Here is a 19,854-nt window from a genome sequence, read left to right on the forward strand (position 1 = left end):
AAGTATTATGACTTTATTCTCATTAAATTCCGACTTTATTCTCGTAATATTATGACTTTTTATCTCAAGAATGACTTTATTCTTATAATATTACGTCTTTCCTCTCAGAACCATAGGCTACTTTTCTGATAAGGTTTATACTATCAAAATATGCTACTTAAAGTTTTACATTGGTATTGATTATAGTGTGTTGATAGTTTAAACTAGACTATAAATTTACATGTCAGCGTGTAAACTAGACTGTCGAAATACATATAGTTTATGTGATGGATAAATTGTAAGCTATGCCTATTATTAAAATTTACTTGACAGTATTTATCCAACAAATTGCTGTTGGATGAATTAATGAAAACAATAATGTAATTAGCTTAGAGCCATTTTCTGATCAGGTAAAAAAAGAATTGCCGACCTTCCTTGGCTTCTAAGGTAGCACAACCTACTTCCGGTAGTATTTCTTGATAGGGTAGCAAAGATCGATAGATATACGCTATCGGTTTACGCTATGGTAGATACATTTCGATAAAGTAGGGAGAATAGTCAGAACGCCGTGTCGGAGGACATTTCGCATGCCTACTAAGAAACGAGCTCCGACTGGCCTTTTAAGAGAAGCAGACACTATATTTCGATACCTCGGTTATTTGTGGTGTTGTGTTAATTTCGTTTATGAGATGGAGGTTGACGAACTGTTGAAATATTGGATGTGGCGTAGGGAAATTCCGCATCAAGTCGTGGAATTAGCCAGTGAATTTCACACAAGAGGGGTGTGGTGCTTCATTACACAATCGCTCATGAAGGTTAAAGTGCACAAAATGTTTTGAATTTGAGCATTATGACTTACATGCCAAAACTGTGTCCTTGTAGGCTACACAAAAACTGATACTTTCAATGTTTAAAACTCTGACTTTTTGTAGCACACACATGTAAAGTAAATGCAATGTCTGAAAATGAGATATCACATGCAGTTCAGCATCCTTCGTGGATGTAAAGAAAATTTGTGAGATGCATATTTACACAGCACACAAAAGGCATTAGTGCAGGTTACATGACCAGGTGTGGTGTAAAGATATGTTTATGTATGCAGTCATTGAGCAAAATGACATAGGCCCTATACATGTCAAAAGGTTTTCTTTTTTAGTAGTTTTATTTAGAATCATGACACTGATGTCTATATTGTTGAAAGGCACACATGAACATTAATCTAACAGTAATATTTGTGTTTGTGTGTAATACCTCAGCAATTGTTTTGGGCTTATTATGTGGCTTTGTGGTTTTAAGCCTGAATCCTTTTAGCATGCTGCTATGACCATGTAATTTGGCACACACATCAGATGTGAGTGCATTGTTGAATGATGAAATGTCATGGGTCTCGATTTGCAGGAGGTATAAGGGCCCGCCATTGCCGCTTATGGCTATATTTGTAGTTGGGTTAGGTTTTGTTTATAATGTGAATTTGGCATGTAAATTTGTTAAGTGTTTTGTATTTATTCATATATTTAAGGTGTTAAGTTAATATATTGTTCAATTTTCAAATTTGCCTTAGAAATAAAAGAAAGCCATTTTTTAATGCCACTGACCCTCGTTTTGTGCTTGTCGCTCAACTCTATCCTCATACTCCTAGACCTCTCTGCAACATTTGACATGGTTAACCACCAGATTCTCCTCTCATCCCTTGCTGAGTTGGGCTTCGCAGGATCTGCACTCACATGGTTCAAGTCCTATCTGTCCGACCGCTCTTACCAGGTTTCTTGGAGGGAATCAGTCTCCTCCCCCCGCCCTTTCCACACTGGGGTCCCACAAGGTTCCATACTTGGTCCACTCCTCTTCTCTCTTTACAGCAGATCACTTGAACAAGTTATCTCCACCCACGGTCTCTCTTACCACTGTTACACTGATGACACACAGCTGTTCTTCTCCTTCCCCTCCTACGACTCTCAGGTTCAGCCTCGCATTGCAGCCTGCTTAGCCGACATCACCTCCTGGATGTCCGCTAACCATCTCAGACTCAACCTGGAGAAAACTGAGCTTCTGTTTTTGTCCCGCTAAGAACTCCAACGATCGACACTGCAATCACCATTGAGGGATCTGTGGTGTTCCCCTCCAAAGCAGCCAAAAACCTTGGCATGACCCTTGACGACCAGCTGACGTACTCCAGTCACATCGCGGCAATCACTCGATCCTGTAGATTCTACCTCTACAACATCAGGAGGATCCATCTCTTCCCCACTTGGTCTAAGCGCTTGTCATCTCCCGCCTTGACTACTGCAACGTATTACTGGCTGGCTTGCTGACCTGCGCCATCAGGCCACTCCAGCTTGTTCACAATGCTGCTGCACGCCTGGTATTCAACCTCCCAAAGCACTCTCATGTCATTCTGCTCCTTACTGCACTCCACTGGCTTCTGGTAGCAGCCCGCATCCAGTTCAAGACACTGGTGCTGGCCTACCAGGCCACAAGAGGCTTCGCCCCATCATACCTTCAGTCTCTGATAACTCCTTATATCCCTGCTAGAACCCTCCGCTCTACCACCTCTGGTCAACAGCCGTTCTTCCCGACCACGCCTCTTCTCCGCCATTGCTCTGCGGTGGTGGAATGACCTCCCTCACTCAGTTAGGACTGCGGAATCTCTTGCCATCTTCCGCGGGAAACCGAAAACCCACCTCTTTAGAACCCACCTGTCCCCCATATATATATATATATATATATATATATATATATATATATATATATATAAAAAAAATACTAACCTCGTCTTCTGTTTGTGTTTATCATTCACTGTCACAGAATTCCAGGAGCGTAATACAAAGGGTAATTAATGTACAGCCTTATTGTGATCTCTGTTTATGAGGTAATAGGATCTGACTGATGCACTTATTGTAAGTCGCTTTGGCTAAAAGCGTCTGCTGAATACCAAATTGTAAATTGTAAACTTAATTATATTTAAGTTATATTTGATTCAAATTTTAGTAAAAATTAAATACACTAAACTTTAACATGTTATTTTGGGATACTTAAGATGCACTAAAAAACAATTAAGTATGTACTTCAGTAATATTAAATAAGTATAGTTGTTGTACTCTTTCAAATACTTTTTGGAAGTGTTAATAAAAAATTCTCGGATAAACGCTAGGTCTCAAATAAAAGCTGGGGGTGCCGTCTGTTTGGGTAAATAAAGGCCGGTACCAAGTACAGGCCAGGCAAAATTAAATAAATAAATAAAAACTACAGAAAGGCTCAGGTGGTAAATTCATCATATTTCCACAGCATTATTTACATCAGTGCAACAACATATGGTAATTATGCTCACCACTCTGTAGCTATTAGTTTCACTTTTTAGGCTAACAGAAATACCATACCGATAGTGTTCTAGCTCACATGGATTGTGGTCGCTGTAGGACTATGTGTGTTAATGGCCCGTTATTAATATTCAGGGACATCACTGCCAAAACTCTCTACTTCCTACACCCAGAAAACACAAGAAGGGCATTTGATTTATTACCAAAATAGAAATATGTTTGTATAATATAAATGTAATGTGTTTGTGTTTGTTACATGATTCATTTTTGTTTGTTTAATGTCAAGCTGCAAAGATTCTGATGAACCAGATCAGCATATTCTGACTCAAGGAGGATGAGTTACTTTGGATCAGTGTCACAAGTATTACGAGCTACTGGACATGCTCCATACTCTCAGTAGATGGACGGAGCTTCCCAGCATGTCTTGGGGCAATGGACTGTTGTCTAGACTCATTTCATTATTGTTCAGTTTATGTTTCCCTTTTATGTCTAGCAGAAGTTTTTGTGATTGTTTATCATTTAGTCTTTGTGTTGTGTTAATTAGTACTTGTGATAGTTTTAACGTTAAGTGTGTACTGTGAATGTAATTGTCTTCGTGAAAGATGTACTCCCCTCCCACCACTTAAAGAAGTTAAATGTGTCACTTCTGTGTTGTTATCCTGGCTAAATAAAAGAGGTGTTGCCAAAGTAACTACTAGTAATATTATTATCCCTACTGGAACTCTTTCCCTTCCACCCCACTGGACTAAACAAAAGAGTGAGTAAGTAAACAACAAAAACAAATGAAATAGTAAATAGCTTGTGTTTTTGTATATGTAAAATTAGTACACCTTTGGTGAAACTAAAACTAACAAGTGTCATATTAAGTCATCCAATAAGACTGATACCAGTAAGACAAACAATGAACTAGCTCATTTGACTAGACTTAGGCCTACAAACATTTGGGTTCAGTGCAAGGTGAATAAATTGAACTTAAATGAAATGATTACATCAACAAATGTATGTTATACTCATAGAACGTAATAAAGAGAGACTAGTTTCACTTGATTTGTTTAGATGGAAATGTGTGGCATGGTTAAATTGCGTTCATTCAACAAATCATTTTACTGAGTGTATTTCTGGGATGTTATTTCATTATTTCAATGAGTTATTTTATAACAGCATGTCTTAACGGTACTTGGAAAAAGTCACGGAAGGGAAAAATGTCTGATTTTAGATGGTGTCGGTGCGGTAGGGAAATGTGGGCCAGTGACCTGGAAACAGAGGAACAAATTTTACCTTTAAACCTGTCATTATTTCAACCTGTTCCTATATATCGTTCTTGATTAACAATAAAACAAATAATTTACAGAATAATCAACACTAATCGACATAAATATAGCAAATGATTACCGATTTCATTTTGTGGTCTTTGCAAACTATTCATCATTTGCTATATCCACAGATGGTTTTAATCTGTCAATAACTGTGCTCTTCCTTCTGTCTCCAAGTTCAGGTAATATTGATACATTAAAATGATCTGCAAAAATTCTACAGTTTGAATGTTCATGAAACATCTGCTTTTGTGCGGTCTGTGTGCTAAACTTTTATTGCACATTGCATGCAAGCAGATGCAATATACAGATATATATATATGGGATCATTTGCCAGAACAGTTACATTCACGGTGCACAAATAATGTTCTGCTATCACACGAATTAATCAACACAACACAAAGACTGGATGATGAACAATACACATACGATTCTACTAGACACACACGCAACACAAACTGAATGAATTAAACATGAACTGAACAATAAAGAACTGGAGCTTAACAACAGCCCATCGGCTGAAGGCATGCTGGGAAGCTCTGCCCATCTACCCCAACACACTCCAGTACTCCCCTTTGAGTACTTTAGTACACTTAAAGACATAAATAGTGTGTTAATATATAGTCATGGTAAACTGAATCACAGCTCAAATCCATTGTCTTTTGGTGTTAAAATTAGGAACAATACAATGCCAGCTAAGTACACTGTTGTCTAAAGACGACCTTTTTTCTACCTGGTTTGCTTCAAATGAAATGCACTACAAATGCATTCAGTTGTAGAGTATGAGTGTATGTATGAGATCAAATGAGTAAAAAGTGAATGAAAAAATGCATTAAACAAAAGCTTTCCATCAAAAACACTTTATTTAAAAGAATGCAAAAATGACCTCAACCTGTTTGGACATTGGGTTAAAAATTGCCCTAGCTGAACAAAAAACCAAAACAGCCAAACAAAAGATTTAGTAAGTATATATCCCCAAAGTTAAAAGTTAAATTGAAAATATTTTGTCTCTTAATGTATGTTTTAGCAGTACACTAAAGTGGATCATTTGCATTTGTTTAAGTAAGCTTTAACATATTAGGAAATTATTTCATCAAAGTGCACTTCAGTAGAGTGCACTAAAGCACAATTTAAATGTGTTTAAATTACCATTACAACAACGTTCCTGTTTTAAAAGATCACCTCAGTGTGTCAAAAATACAGTCACTGAAATTCATTCCAGAACAGTGTGCTAAAGTAATACAGTCAGCCCTCCGTATCCTCGGGGGATTGGTTCCAGGACTTCCCGCGGACAGGCTACCAAAATCCGCGGATGCTCAAGTCCCTTATATATAAAATAGCGTAGTATCTGTATGTAACCGACGCACATTCTCCTGTATACTTTAAATCATCTATAGATTACTTATAATACCCAATACAGGTATAAATAGTTGTTATACTGTATTGTTTTGGGAATTATGACATGAAAAAAGTCTGTTCGTGTACAGTACAGATGCAATCATCATAGGCTTAACTAGCCTATATAATACACGTTAGCAACAACGTAACATTTTCTCTCTTTCAGCACGTACAGATTGCTTTCGTTTAATGGCCTGAAAGAGAAATGCATAGAATAAAACACAAAATATTTAAAATACAAGTACATATAGAAAATATAATTATGAATAGAGAACAAATAAATGTTTTAAAACACAAGTAGCGAACGAGCAAGAAGCGAGGCGAACAATGCTCAAGCAACAAGTGCTGGAGAGAGCCCGAGGATCTGTGAAATTGCGGGAGGTTACAGCAGGTTATGCCGACACATCACTTCATTCCTGGGGAATCAGCGTAGTGCTCGGCCCGCGGCAAATTCAAGTTTCGAAAGTTTTTTTTCCGAGTATTTTCGATCCGAGGTTGGTTAAATCCGCGGATGCCGAACGTGCGGATAAGGTGGGCCGACTGTATTCGAAATGTATTAATTTAAAACATTTTTGAAAACTCATGAAAGTATGCTTAAAGTGCATGTAATTAAAATGCATTAAGTTAAAAACGTACTTTTATTTCTCTTTGGATACTTCAAATATACTACTGACATATTTAAGTGTACTTCTTTTTCACAAGGGTAGGCAAGAACTACGGAGAGAATGGAGTCGATTACTTTACCGCCATAACACACTCCATTCCACCAGGAGAAATTACATTGTCTAATCTAAATTAAAGATAATAAAATGTCTTTGTCCTGAGTAACTGCGTAGTGTTTTGGCCAACCTTTGAGCTTTTTGATTCGTTCAATGCAAGGTGACTGATGCACCTGTGGTAAGAAACTACAATAACGAAAGCAATAAGATATGCACATTAACAATGCCACCCTTTATAGTGACACACAAAACCACAACAATTTAGCGACAATTGCGATTTTATTTTTGACAATCCATTCACCTTATGACCACTCATGTGTTCACTCAGCACTTCAGTTAGGAACAAATCTACATCTCTCTTTTGCTTCTGTTGGACATCCACAAGAGAGTTAATGCCTGAAATTATTAAATTAATATCTGGCAGGAGCCTGTAACAGGTTGCTTCATCCGTGGTGTAGTTTATTAGACCAGCCATGTGTCTGCTCCCTTCCTCTCTTCCCTTCTCACTCATATTTACATGATTACTTCAATTCAATTTAACTGGGTCCGAGTGGGGCCTGTCCAGCACACTGTGTCATGCCTCAGCCACAGCTTTACTGCTGCTACATACTGGTACTCACCAGTATACAATGGTGCATACTGGTATATACTGGCATCTTCACTGAGAACACATCAGAATGAATACGTTACACACCTAACACTACACTAAACATAATACCAGTCTTCTTTATAATTGTTCAGTATGAGAAAAAACTAAAAGTTTTAGAACTGAACTCATCATTTGTATGTACATGGTATTTTAGACACAGTGGCTCGTGAACAGCATCAGTGACACATATAAGCAAGGCCCTGAGAAAATGCATTTCACTTTTTCACTTCAATGAACTTAACTTGTGTTTACTAAGAATATGTTCACACACACACTCACACTCACACACACACACACACACACACACACACACATACACACACGAACATTGTCCACTGACTGGTTGTATGTCCTTGTCTTCTATCCTCAAAGTACATCATTTGCAGTATTATAAAAATATCAAACTCTTTACCTTATCACCAGTGGCGTTTCTGCCCATTCTGGCGCCCTAGTTGAGGACCCCCCTTAAAAAAGGGCCGTCTCCAGGGGAAATAACACTTTTTCACTTTACCATTAGAAACACAAAACATAAATAAAAGCAGGGGGGTATTTCAGAAAGCGGGTTTAACAAACTCTGAGTTTAATCCTGAACTCTGAGCTGATGAACCCTGAGATGGGAAACTCTGAATTTTCGGTTCCAGAAAAGCTGATCTGAGTTCGATCAACCCTGACCCAGATTCAAGTCACTATCACTAGGAGCGGGCAGTGGGTTTTTTTGACCGCCCACTTTCCATATATGTACAGCATGTAGCATTTATTCAGTACCAGGTTTTATATTGTACAAGTGAGATTCTTGCTTAGAGGCGTTAAGTCACTATCTCACAGATGGTAGCTTTGCACCACTGGCTTGTCAGCCAAACACTGCACCAAATGTAAAGTAGTTGTAATGACGACAGTAGTGACCATTCTCTTTTTCTAAAAACTCTTTTCAATCGCTGTAGAAAGTTTGCTAGGTCAAATGTACGTAGAGACGCCCCATAATGCACCACAGTGCTAAAGTTGAATGTTGGAACTCCAAAATTCTAAACTGTATTGATTTAATAATCTGGAGTTTATATTACTTAATCCAAAAGTGATTTGTAATTAATCAGAAGTTTTTAGTTTACATTACTCAAAATTGGAATACGTGTTATAACAACTCAAAATTTTTAAGTCAGTAGAGTTTACAAGGACAGTTTTTGGTTTACATAACGAAACAGAATTAAGTTATTTGCCTCCTTTCTACCTCATCTTTTCTTTTCTTTCTGAACTGCCCTCCTGATGGCTTTGATCTTTTCATTAGTACAGACAGACCAGTAGAAAATTTCAACAGATTCAGTGAACTGTCAACTGGAGCACTCCCCCACCATCTCTCTCATCATTTCATCCGAAACAAGCAATAAGTGTTAATGCGTGTGTTCCTCGTTTTATTTTTATAAACATTAAAAATACATGTAGACTGAATACATATACAAAAAAAATATACTTTTACTTTTGCCTATGCAATCTCCCCTGCTCATGACATACAATAAACTGCAAGTATTGTTTTCAATCGTTGTAAAAGCAATAAAAATAATCATTATTCTTCTTTGACTTGTTTACAGTCTTGGACGTTTGCTATGTTACAGTATTGAATGGAAAAAAAAAAACAAATTCACTCTTTTGACTTTTACTTCCCACAGTGATTCTCAGAACTCCCTATAAATCGTGTCCAGAGACAGAGCTGGGCCAGAGCCAGAAAGGCAGTTCATACACTCAGCTATGGACTCACTGATTTACAGTATCTTCATCTCTAATGCAGAAATGCCTTTATGAGAGAAAGAGCTGGAACTTGACCAGGTCCCAGGCTTCCTGTAGTGACTCAGGCTCTTGTGAAATGGACAGAGAAAAATCCAGAGGCCCAGTCATTGAATTCTGTCCCAGCTCTAATGGGCGCCAGAGGCCAAACGTACATGAAGCCATGTCAAGCCTCTGTACTTCCCTCAGACAATACACAATTTCCTGACAGCTGTCAGCAAGACATGAGCTTTCATGCTGTCACTATAGTCACATCAGACCTGATAGCCTGGACAGTGTAGGGTGGGAGAAATAGAGCAGTGAGCCAAAGTAACTTATAAGAACTCAGAACCACACAGAGATAAAAATACATATGAGATTAAAGTTGGCACAATACAATACAGGCTACTTCACTACACATTAACATTGATAATAACAATACAATATAGGGCATTTCATTGTGCATTAATATGGATAATAGCAATACAATCCAAGGCATTTCACTACACATAAATATGGATAACAACAGAAGGCGGGAGCGAACTGAGTGTTCAGCATACTTGCTTATCATGGCTGCATTGACTTCTCAAGATCCACAAAACACATGTAGACTGGATTAGCAAACTCCCATGATCCCTCCAGTATCTGTGCAAGGGTGAAGAGTTGGTCCACTGTTCCACGGCCAGGACGGAATCAACATTGTTCCTCCTGGATCCGAGGTTCGACAATCGACCACAGTCTCCTTTCCAGTACCATGGAGTAGCTTTCCCAGGGAGGTTGAGCAGTGTGATATCCCGATAATTGGAGCACACTCTCTGGTCCCCCTTTTTAAAAATGGGATAATTCAGGATAATTCTTAAAGAAACTCAAAGGAGCCTAGATAGTCTTTATTCCACAGGGTAATGTTTTAACTTGTCTCAGAACTCAGTTTTAACATGGCCAACAGTCTTCCCACCACCTCCTTTCCTATGTGTCAACAAATGGAAAAAATGTTTGTTTTGTATTGAAAATCATTGATTATTACCTTAACCTCTGATTCAGCCCTCAGGAGATGTTTAATGTTTCTGCTCTGATTCTGTTAATTTTATCATTGGATAATAATCAGGAATGGACTCAACATGTCAACAGCTTAGATAAAGTACATCTTATTGTATTTTTGTGGACTTTTCTGTAATGAAAAATATTAGCCTTCTAATAAGTTATGTCAAGTTGAGAAATGAATCTTTTTTCCACAGGGGAGAAATGTTGAGGATGAAACGGCACAATTTTTCAAAATAAACAAATAAAAATTTGAGGAAAAGTCTAAACACTCTTAAAATACTCGAAATATGTCCTGTTAGGGGGCGGCACGGTGGCGCAGTGGGTAGCACTGTCGCCTCACAGCAAGAAGGTCTCGGGTACGATTGCCGGGCGGCCAGGGTCCTTTCTGTGTGGAGTTTGCATGTTCTCCCCTTGTCTGCGTGGGTTTCCTCCGGGAGCTCCGGTTTCCTCCCACAGTCCAAAGACATGCAGGTTAGGTGAATTGGAGACAATAAATTGCCCCTAGGTATGAATGTGTGTGTGAGTGTCTGTGTGTCTGCCCTGCGATAGATTGGCAACCTGTCCCTATATTCTTTAGTTACACACACACACACACACACACACACACACACACTGACATAGATGACAATATGTAAAACTATAACTATAATATATATTATAACTGCCAAAGTGAGAGAGTGAGAGGAGTGAGAGGGTTCCTGAATTGATTAAACAGCTAACATCACGTCCTAACCTGGCTTTAAAGACGTTTAATGTCTTTACCAAAGTTTCTCGGAACTGACAGACTGACAGCTGCTACATGTGGCCGCAAAACAATAGTTGAAGGCACCAGAATATTTCCATCCATCTGACACGCCACCACATACTGCCAGATGAAGTAAATTGATAAGGAATCAGTCAAATCTGTTTTATGTCCCAGTGTCTGCTCCCACAGCGGTTGCTCCCCTTACGCCCACTGTCAGCGTGACGCTGAGGAAAGAGCGCTCTGCGGCAGGACAGAGCGTATTCGATAAGCCTTGGGCGCTTGTATGCGGTGCACGTGTTGTAGCTCAAGTCAGCTTTAAGTTAGACGAGCATACGCAGAACTAGAATGGAAAACGAAAGCTGCGGCATCAAGCAGTAAACTAAAATCATCTGATCTCCCCGCGGTATATAAAGTTACATTTTGACCTAATATTTAGCCTTCTTGTAAATTATTCTTGTAAATCTCCTTATTAATTTTTTAAGTCCCGCGACACCTGCACAGCGTTTTGTTGCACCTTCGCCAAACAGGAGAAAATACGCGACAACTTGTTATTGATTTCGAGGTGAGTAACATTTTGCGCACGTTTCTCTTTCCCCTGCACGTTACCCAAGTTCGGTCGATATTGAGTACAATCTTTATGGATTTCTTCAGAGTACATCCTTTTCACAAGAAGTGAAGTGACAAAAATTTTCGATTCCTCTCGAGACAGGTACTCTGGACCCATATGAATAAGACTGTAGAATTCTTCCGTCATTCAGATAATGTAAATTATACTGCTCGTGTCGTTATAGTAAATTACTGGTTGTGCACATGTTTTCAGGAGCACATGATGCACTTATGTGTTGACTAGTTATGTTTTTAACGCCCCGCTTCTTTTTTATCAAGTAACTTCTCTTTACATATGCCGAGACAACAGATTTTTCAAGGGACACATCCAGCGCCAAAACGAAAGAACTGAATCATTAATGTGCGACGTTTTCTGTATTCTCTATTATTAAACAGTTTCTAAACTATTTTAGGGTGTAGTATATAATAGAAGTGAATTCATTCTCTTGTACATTCCGTTCACATGGATTCACTGTCCCTTGTATTTTTAAGGTCTTTGTGTGCTTTTGATAATTTGTGACCCTCTAAATTTCGCTGGATCTGATTAAGTATTGATCTGCACCCAGACAAAGCCTGCTCATCAGATTGGTACTTGGATGCATTTCATTTGGCCTGTTAAACAAGCTGGTGTGAAATACTGTGAGGTTCTGAGTTCGGTCATAGACCTTTGACCACAGCTTGAGATGCTGCAGGCTAAAGGAACTCTCACACTATAGATGAGGTCATGGGACAAGGCAAAATCTCATCCACAGATCTGACCATCTCTTTACTGTGATGGTTATTCAGTAAGAAACATGGTCTGAGGCTACCTTTATCCAATCAGAAAACCATTATAACAGAGGAAAAAATGGACTCTTTAGCTGTCCCTGTACTTTGGGAATGTTCCACTTGATCTCCTTACAGACAACATCTGACTGAATCAGGTCTACAGAGACAAGCTTGATTTAGTTCATTAGTCAATTTTGTTGTGCAGTTTGATATTGTGGGAACTGACATTATAAAAATACATGGCCAGAGTCTTATTGTCTAATTCCTGTCTTCTTTGAGAATTTCCATAGAGATGCCAGTGTTTGCTTTAGAGATTCCATCAGCTTAGCAGTGCCTCCATGAGTACCTTCCCTTCCCTGGTATCCAGCCAGGCTCTGCCTAGACATAAAAGGATCCTTTCTGGTTGACTGGTATCTCAATAACAAATGAACACACAAATGCGAGGGGTCAGGAGTAAACAGGCATGTGATCGCTCTTGCAGAGCTGAGTGCTGGAAACCATTTCACTGTTATCACATTATTCTGTTTCTCTTTCCTCAAACTGTGGCAGCTGCAGCCATGGTGATTGCATCAGCTTCCCTTTATTCCAAAATTTGGCAAATGGAGTGAAAAAATGTGGGAAAGTATGGTACTACATCATCCTAAAAGCCTAATGTGTGTGAGGTGAGGTGAGGATTTAGACATGGCAGTTATCTGGTTAACATGATACACTTATGAAAACTCAGAATGCCTTTTAAAGATGCTTTCAGAGTTTCAGGAAACAGTTTTTTCTGTATGCAAAAATCAGGCAAAAAAAGAAAACAAGCATACTGTTATATCTCAGATGCCTCTGAGAAATGATAGATCTTTGGCCCAAACAGACAAATGGAAAAGAGCGGTTCTGACACAGTGTCTCTGAACTAGGATAGAGTGACAATGAGAGGTATTGCTTTAAGGCTAATCTCTTCTCCAGCTGTCTATTTATACCCTCTCACAGGCCTGGCATCGGTGCGTGATGCTGTTGTTATCACTGGCTATCAGTTTAGAGTGTGCCTCAGAGGGCAAAATGGTATTTTACTTCTGTTCATGCTTCAGCATGAGCGTCTGCAAACACAGGCAAAAGACTCTGTTGGTCCAGTCTCTGTACAGATGTGTGTACCCATGCATGAACCACTGCAAGCATGTTTTGCTGACACTGTGCAGCTTATTGTGTGAAGAGATAAAAGTAACATACGTCTCTCAGGAAGCTATACACGTCTTAGAAAGCTGTACCCACGACAAAGGAAAGGCATGCTCGCCCCACACACTGTACTGACCGTGACAGCTGCGTGATGGGGAGGTAAATGAAAGACCATGGGAGCATTAGAGGACATTGGAGGATGGGAAGCACATTTTTAAATGAAGTGGTAGATATGAGAGATGTGCCTTCTTCTGCATGATGAGGCTGTGAGCTTTAATGGGACCGTATTTGACAAGAGGATGATTCAAAGCGTGCTAAATTAATCACCGTAATGTTGACTGGCACATAAGTAACTGATTACTGCCTCTTGACTGGACAGCCTGTCAGAAGCATTCCATGATCATTTTCATCTTCTCAGTAAAATTGTTCGGACACACCATGTCCCAAAGCCAGCTATGGTAACACAGTTTTAAACAAAGGCTTGGTGGAAATACATGTTTGCATGGCCTATATTTGTTGCTGCACCTGCTCTCCATGTCAGCAGAGAGAAAATCCATAATGCTATCTTTGATATCTGTGTTTGGAACAGACATGGTCCACAGCTCTCAGTTAGCCTTTTCCTTATGAGATACACTGAATTCATTAAAAGGAGATAAGAGTCTCTCTCTCTCTCTCTCTCTCACACACACACACACACTTGGCCAGCTGCTCAGCTGCTGAGGTTTTTTTCACCGGGATTCAGTCAAGGTGGCCAGGGTCTCTCCTTTACCTCCTGCACCCGAAGGGCAGATGGAGGACAGCAGAACAGCAGAGATAGCCCACTCTCTTTCACCCTCTTGCTCTCGCTCTCTCTCCTTTCTCTCTCTCTCTTTTTCTCCCTCTCTCTCTCTCTCTCTAGCTGGGAGAGTTGGAGGTGGGCTGTGGCCTTTGGTCTAAGTTAAGCCTCTAGTAGGACATGTTTGTCATGCCAACTCTTCCTCATGTCAGGGCTCCTGCACAGACATGAGCGTGATAGTCTCCCACCTGTCATGTCTTAGACACAAACACACGCACGCGCAAGCGCACACACACACACACACACACACACACACACACGCAAACACATTTGTTTTCATGTCTTTGTCTAGGTGAGTGTACACATACTTGGGAGAGCATTGTGATTGGGTATTAAAACATCCCAAACATTTGCCTAATGGCCAGTGTTGTCTATAATAAGCCCATAAGCTAAGGCTGGCTCTCTCTGTCTGTTTACATGACATCACAGCTGCCCAGCTTCCTCTCAGTGTCCACAGCTCCCCAGAACAGGCAGTGCCCTGCAATCTCTCTGGAGAGCAGGTTACCTTGTAGAACCATGAGAGGCCTGTGATTGAACTAGATCTCTCTCATTCAAAGCCATTTCTGTATGAGTCTTAGCAATGGAGCATAACTTCCCTCTGGACCAGGCTTTGTGACCATAACTCTGGCCAAACACAGCTGGACATCAAAGCTCTGGTCCCTGACCTAACAGGAGAAAGATCCTGTTAAATTCTTACACACTAACTTGTCATGGGAGAGAGAGAGAGAGAGAGAGAGAGAGAGCAGGAGAGGATCTATAGATGAACATGGGGACTGAGATAGAAGACGAGTATAAAAGGTCATTGAAGGGTGGGGCAGCTGTTGGGTGGGTGGGTGCGGGGGGGGGTGAGTGGTGGCACAGTGCTGATACATGGGAAGGACTTTGCCCCATCATAGATGACCGAGAGAACAAGGAAAAAGAAATACAGGACCATAGCCAAACCTCAGTTAATATTAATATTGCGATTATAATTATTATTGCTGTTGTTGTTGTTGTTGTCGGTGGTGGTCATGACTGCCTTGGTCAGGAAACATTTAGCGGCGAGGTGTGTGTGTGTGGGAGGGTACATTTTCACTGACCTAATTTGACATCTCCTTGTTCTGTGAGAAGAGTTTTGGCACCCTGTATTCAACACAGAGTAATTCCTTTAATCCCTTTTATCATTGTAAGGATTCACAATGACAACACTTTATATCATTGTCAGGCAATGTTTAGAGACGGGGTGGGTGGGGGGGTGGACTTGGATCATAAGATAAATGACATGCAATATTAGATATTAGGCGATATTAAAATTACTGTAAACCTAAGGAAGAAAGTCAGATTTCACAGGTGACCCTGTGGGCCACGCTAGGGACTACACTGCCTAATGCCTATGTGTTGTTTTCAAAATATGTAATAGGTTTTTTTGTTGTTGTTGTTGTTTTTAGTTTCTGGTTGTTTGTTTGTTCAGCTTTCCTTAACCATAGATTTTGACATTTCAAAATTTACTTAAAAAAACCCACTAGAACCCTAGAAACCAAGAATGCATGGACTGTTCTGTGCACCTTAGAACTACCCAGGTTCATCTGCGGGTTTGAGTGGCAGGTTTTGGGAGAATTGTTAAAAAAATTGAATGACTATAAACTATCAATAATGTAATAATTTGGTGATGTAACCTGCACTGTTTACTGTAGATGACCATAGCTACTATCTATCTGTGGGGTCTCTGAGATGGCAGACACCCACAGATCCAAACCGGTTTGGACTTACTGGTGTTATGGAACTCTTAATGTGCTGGATAAAATATGAAATAACCTTAAATAGTACATAGTCATTTTAGAGCAATTTAGACCACTTCTAGTCCGGAAACAAAAAGGGGAAATAAATGCGATGCACGTCATGACTGTTAAACATCTTTCACCTTTGTCCTCCACTGCGGAAGTATGCACCATAGACATTCTGGGTTTTCCCAGGCTTGTAAAGACAGTTTTTGACATCTTAACTTTTACTCATCCTCAAACATGCCCAGACAAATGTTACATATCATCCATATCTGGCACAAGACTGTTGGCAATAATGTAAAAAAGTGTGGTGCCGTTGCTATTTGAATTAACTGTGTGATGTGCCCGACATAACACTGATCTCAATATACACATGAACACATACACACCTCTGACAGCACAGGTATGTAACCGAGACATACTAATGTTTATGTGAGGAGCTACTGTCTCATCTCAGACCGAGTGACAGGAAGTGGCAGCATGTGGTGTCAATTGTGGTCTGTGTTTTAGTATTTGACTCAGCAGTTCCAGTGCTTTAGCTGCCATGTATTGTTTTTGAGATGAAAGGTAAAGCATTGCATGTCTTTTTTTATGTTGTTGTTGTTTTTATTGTCTCCTGTTGTCTAAATGAATGTTTCTGACTGACAGGCTGTGATGTAGAATCACAGTATTGACTGATTATCAGGGTGGGAATACTGTGCAGCAGGATTTGTGGGTCAGTTAGCCACGTCTGGGTACATGTCAGAATTATTCATACCAAAAAGATCTTTCATTTTTTAACTTGGTTGATTGCTATGGCATACACATTTACACACCACACACAACACTGTGTTTACTTTAGCACAGGACTGTAGTTCACTTTCAAAACCCCGTCAAATACAAGGCCAGTCACACTCCTGTGGCCCTGTGGCCTTTATTACCCTAACTGTATGCTGGAAGCATCTGATCTTTACTAATCTCACTCCCAATTCAAACATGTGACTATTAAAACTGTTTTAACCATCTGTTTACAGAAGAGAAATGCTTGATTACACATTTGCAACACAACACACAACATTCCTGCAATAGCACTCCAGACTTTCCATGCAGGTTTTATTGGGATCTTCAGCTCCTCGTTGACAACACATTGGGTGTAAAAGGGGAAATGACTCCTGTGCTGGTTGACTGTACCAGCCCAAATTGCAGCCGGCCTGTGCAGACCCAGTCAGAGAGAGTCTGTGTTTTCTGCCTCATGTTGCATCATAGGTCTGCATTGACTGGTTACAGGAACTGACAGCCTGCTGGCATATATTGCTCAACCCCAGACATCAGGAGAAACAACATTGCACTCATAAAAATAACAAAATGAGCATGAGCAGATGTCTATCAACTCATTCAACTAACTGTCAAAAACCCCAGTGGAGGCTGTGCCACACCAACTGCTAAAGCTGAGGAGACACCACTCTGCATGTTAAATGTGATTAATTTATCAAAACACCATACATGTAGCACCTGTCAAAGTCAAAGTCTCTCTGTCTCTCTCTCTCTCCCCCTCTGTCCCCCCTCTGTCTCTCTGTCCCTCTCCCTCTCTCTCGCATACATGCACACACACACAGACACACATACACACACACACACACACACACACACACACATACAAACACAAACACACACACATACACACACAGGATATAACCCTTTCCAGATGGCGGAGTGAGGCAGGCTGACCTGTCCGTCCAAGCTCAGAGAAAATGCAGAGAGAAAATTACAAAATTACAGAGAGCTTCTGGCCCCAACTGAAACCAGGCCTCCTGATTAATGCTGATATTCTCTGATTATGTGCCAAGCACAATAACTATCCTGACTTCCTATATAAATCTCTGCCCAAAGCCTCAAATTGTATTGCATATTGGATAAGTGCCTTTTTACATCAGACTTTTTTTCAGTTAAGCTTTTTTTTTTCTTTCTGTGTGGGGTCGAGATGGCATGAAAGGAAGTTTTTGAGTCCAGTATAGCTGAAAATGTGTGTTCAGTCCTGCCCACTGTAGCAGGTTCTAGTGATTATGCTTGTGGGTTTGAGCCAAGGAACCTGGTTAAACTAAACTGGAGTCTCTGCCTTATACAAACATTCTTTCCTTTGAAGAAAGACACAGCAAAGTCACTGCACATACCAAAAGCATACATATCATTTATGTTTAAACCCATGTGTTTTAAACACATATTTCATGTGTTTCAGAATGTGAAGCTAGAGGCGTAGAGATGGCCACTGCCAAAGCCTATAGGGATCCTGCCGATGCCTGGTCGGATAAACAGCTGCCTTATCAAGCTTTCTCCATCGCTAACAGCTCCATTTATGGCCCAAGCTTACCTTCCTGCACCTACAATGAGGACTTCAAGCGCTATCTCCTTCCTGCCGTCTACTGCCTTGTGTTGACCTTTGGCCTGCCTCTCAACCTGGCAGTGGTTCTAAAGTTATGCCGCTCGTGCCGGGAGCTAACGCGCAGTAACATCTATACCCTTAACCTGGCAGCAGCTGATCTTCTCTACGTCTGTTCGCTGCCACTGCTGGTCTACAATTACGCCAGCCATGATTACTGGCCCTTCGGAGACTTCACCTGCCGTCTGGTGCGTTTCCAGTTCTACAGCAACCTTCACGGCAGTATCTTCTTCCTCACCTGCCTCAGCTTCCAGCGTTACCTCGGCATCTGCCACCCGCTGGCCAGCTGGCATAAACAGGGTGGACGTCGGGTGGCGTGGATAACATGTGGTTGTGTTTGGGTTGCTGTGGCGATTCTATGTGCGCCAACATTTCAGTTTGCTGCCACAGGTGTACAGCGTAACCGTACTGTGTGTTATGATCTGAGCACTCCTGAGAGATCAAAGCAGTACTTCCCTTACGGCATGGCACTGACCTGCCTGGGCTTCCTGCTTCCCTTCCTGGTGATCATCATGCTTTACTGCTGCATGGCACATGTGCTTTGCCGTAGCAATGGAGCTGGGACCCCAGCCTCACAGGACAAGCGCAGGAGGGCAGTCCGCATGATCATTATCGTGGTGCTGGTGTTTGCAATCAGTTTCTTTCCATTTCACATCACTAAGACCCTGTACCTGCTGGTCCGGACTCTTCCAGAGGCACCGTGCCAGGTCAGAAACTTTTTCTCTGTGATTTACAAGAGCACGCGACCCTTCGCTAGCATGAACAGCGTCCTTGACCCCATTCTCTTTTACTTCACCCAGCCGAAATATCGGCACAGTACCCGCAAGCTCCTGGTCCGGATCACTACAGCACGAGACAAGTCTGACAAAGTCTGACTGGACCACAACAGAACCTGAGGCTTATGCAGTGTGTAGGGAAAGAGCACACCTTTACCTTGAATGTGCTGCCACAAACAGCTGTGGGAACCTAACTCAGTAGAACACTGCAGATATTTACCAGATTCTGGAGAACTTAGAACATATTACACCAAGCTGGTTGAGTGTTCAGCAACTAGATCATTCTATATTTGGGGCCCCCATTGAGAATTAGAATTAGAATAAGAAATTAGAAATTACTTTCTTTGTCCTTGGAGTCGTAGGTTCACACTTATAAGCCCAAATTTGTAGGCTAATGTCATCTTGAAATCCTTGGTTTGAGCAAATAGCAGAAGTTCCCCTCACCTTCCCAATAAAACAAAGTTTGGATGGATGGATGGATGGATGGATGGATGGATGGATGGATGGGTGGATGGATGGATGGATGGATGGATGGATGGATAGTGCTGGGCAGGTTAACTGGGTGAAGAAATGAACACAAGGAATGTGAATAAACAGTACTTTCTGACGGTTGATTAGCCAT

At 40.8% G+C, this 19,854-nt stretch overlaps 1 protein-coding gene across 1 annotated transcript; it reads left to right on the forward strand.

Annotated features, from left to right (window-relative positions):
• Positions 1-11,982: 11,982 nt before the first annotated feature.
• p2ry6 (pyrimidinergic receptor P2Y6) lies at positions 11,983-19,331 on the forward strand. The gene is made up of 2 exons (XM_030766711.1): positions 11,983-12,011; positions 18,383-19,331. The coding sequence occupies exons 1-2, from the start codon at positions 11,983-11,985 to the stop codon at positions 19,329-19,331; spliced, it is 978 nt and encodes a 325-aa protein (XP_030622571.1).
• Positions 19,332-19,854: the final 523 nt, after the last annotated feature.

Source organism: Chanos chanos, chromosome 2, assembly GCF_902362185.1.
Source record: "Chanos chanos chromosome 2, fChaCha1.1, whole genome shotgun sequence".
NCBI classification, from domain to species: domain Eukaryota; kingdom Metazoa; phylum Chordata; class Actinopteri; order Gonorynchiformes; family Chanidae; genus Chanos; species Chanos chanos.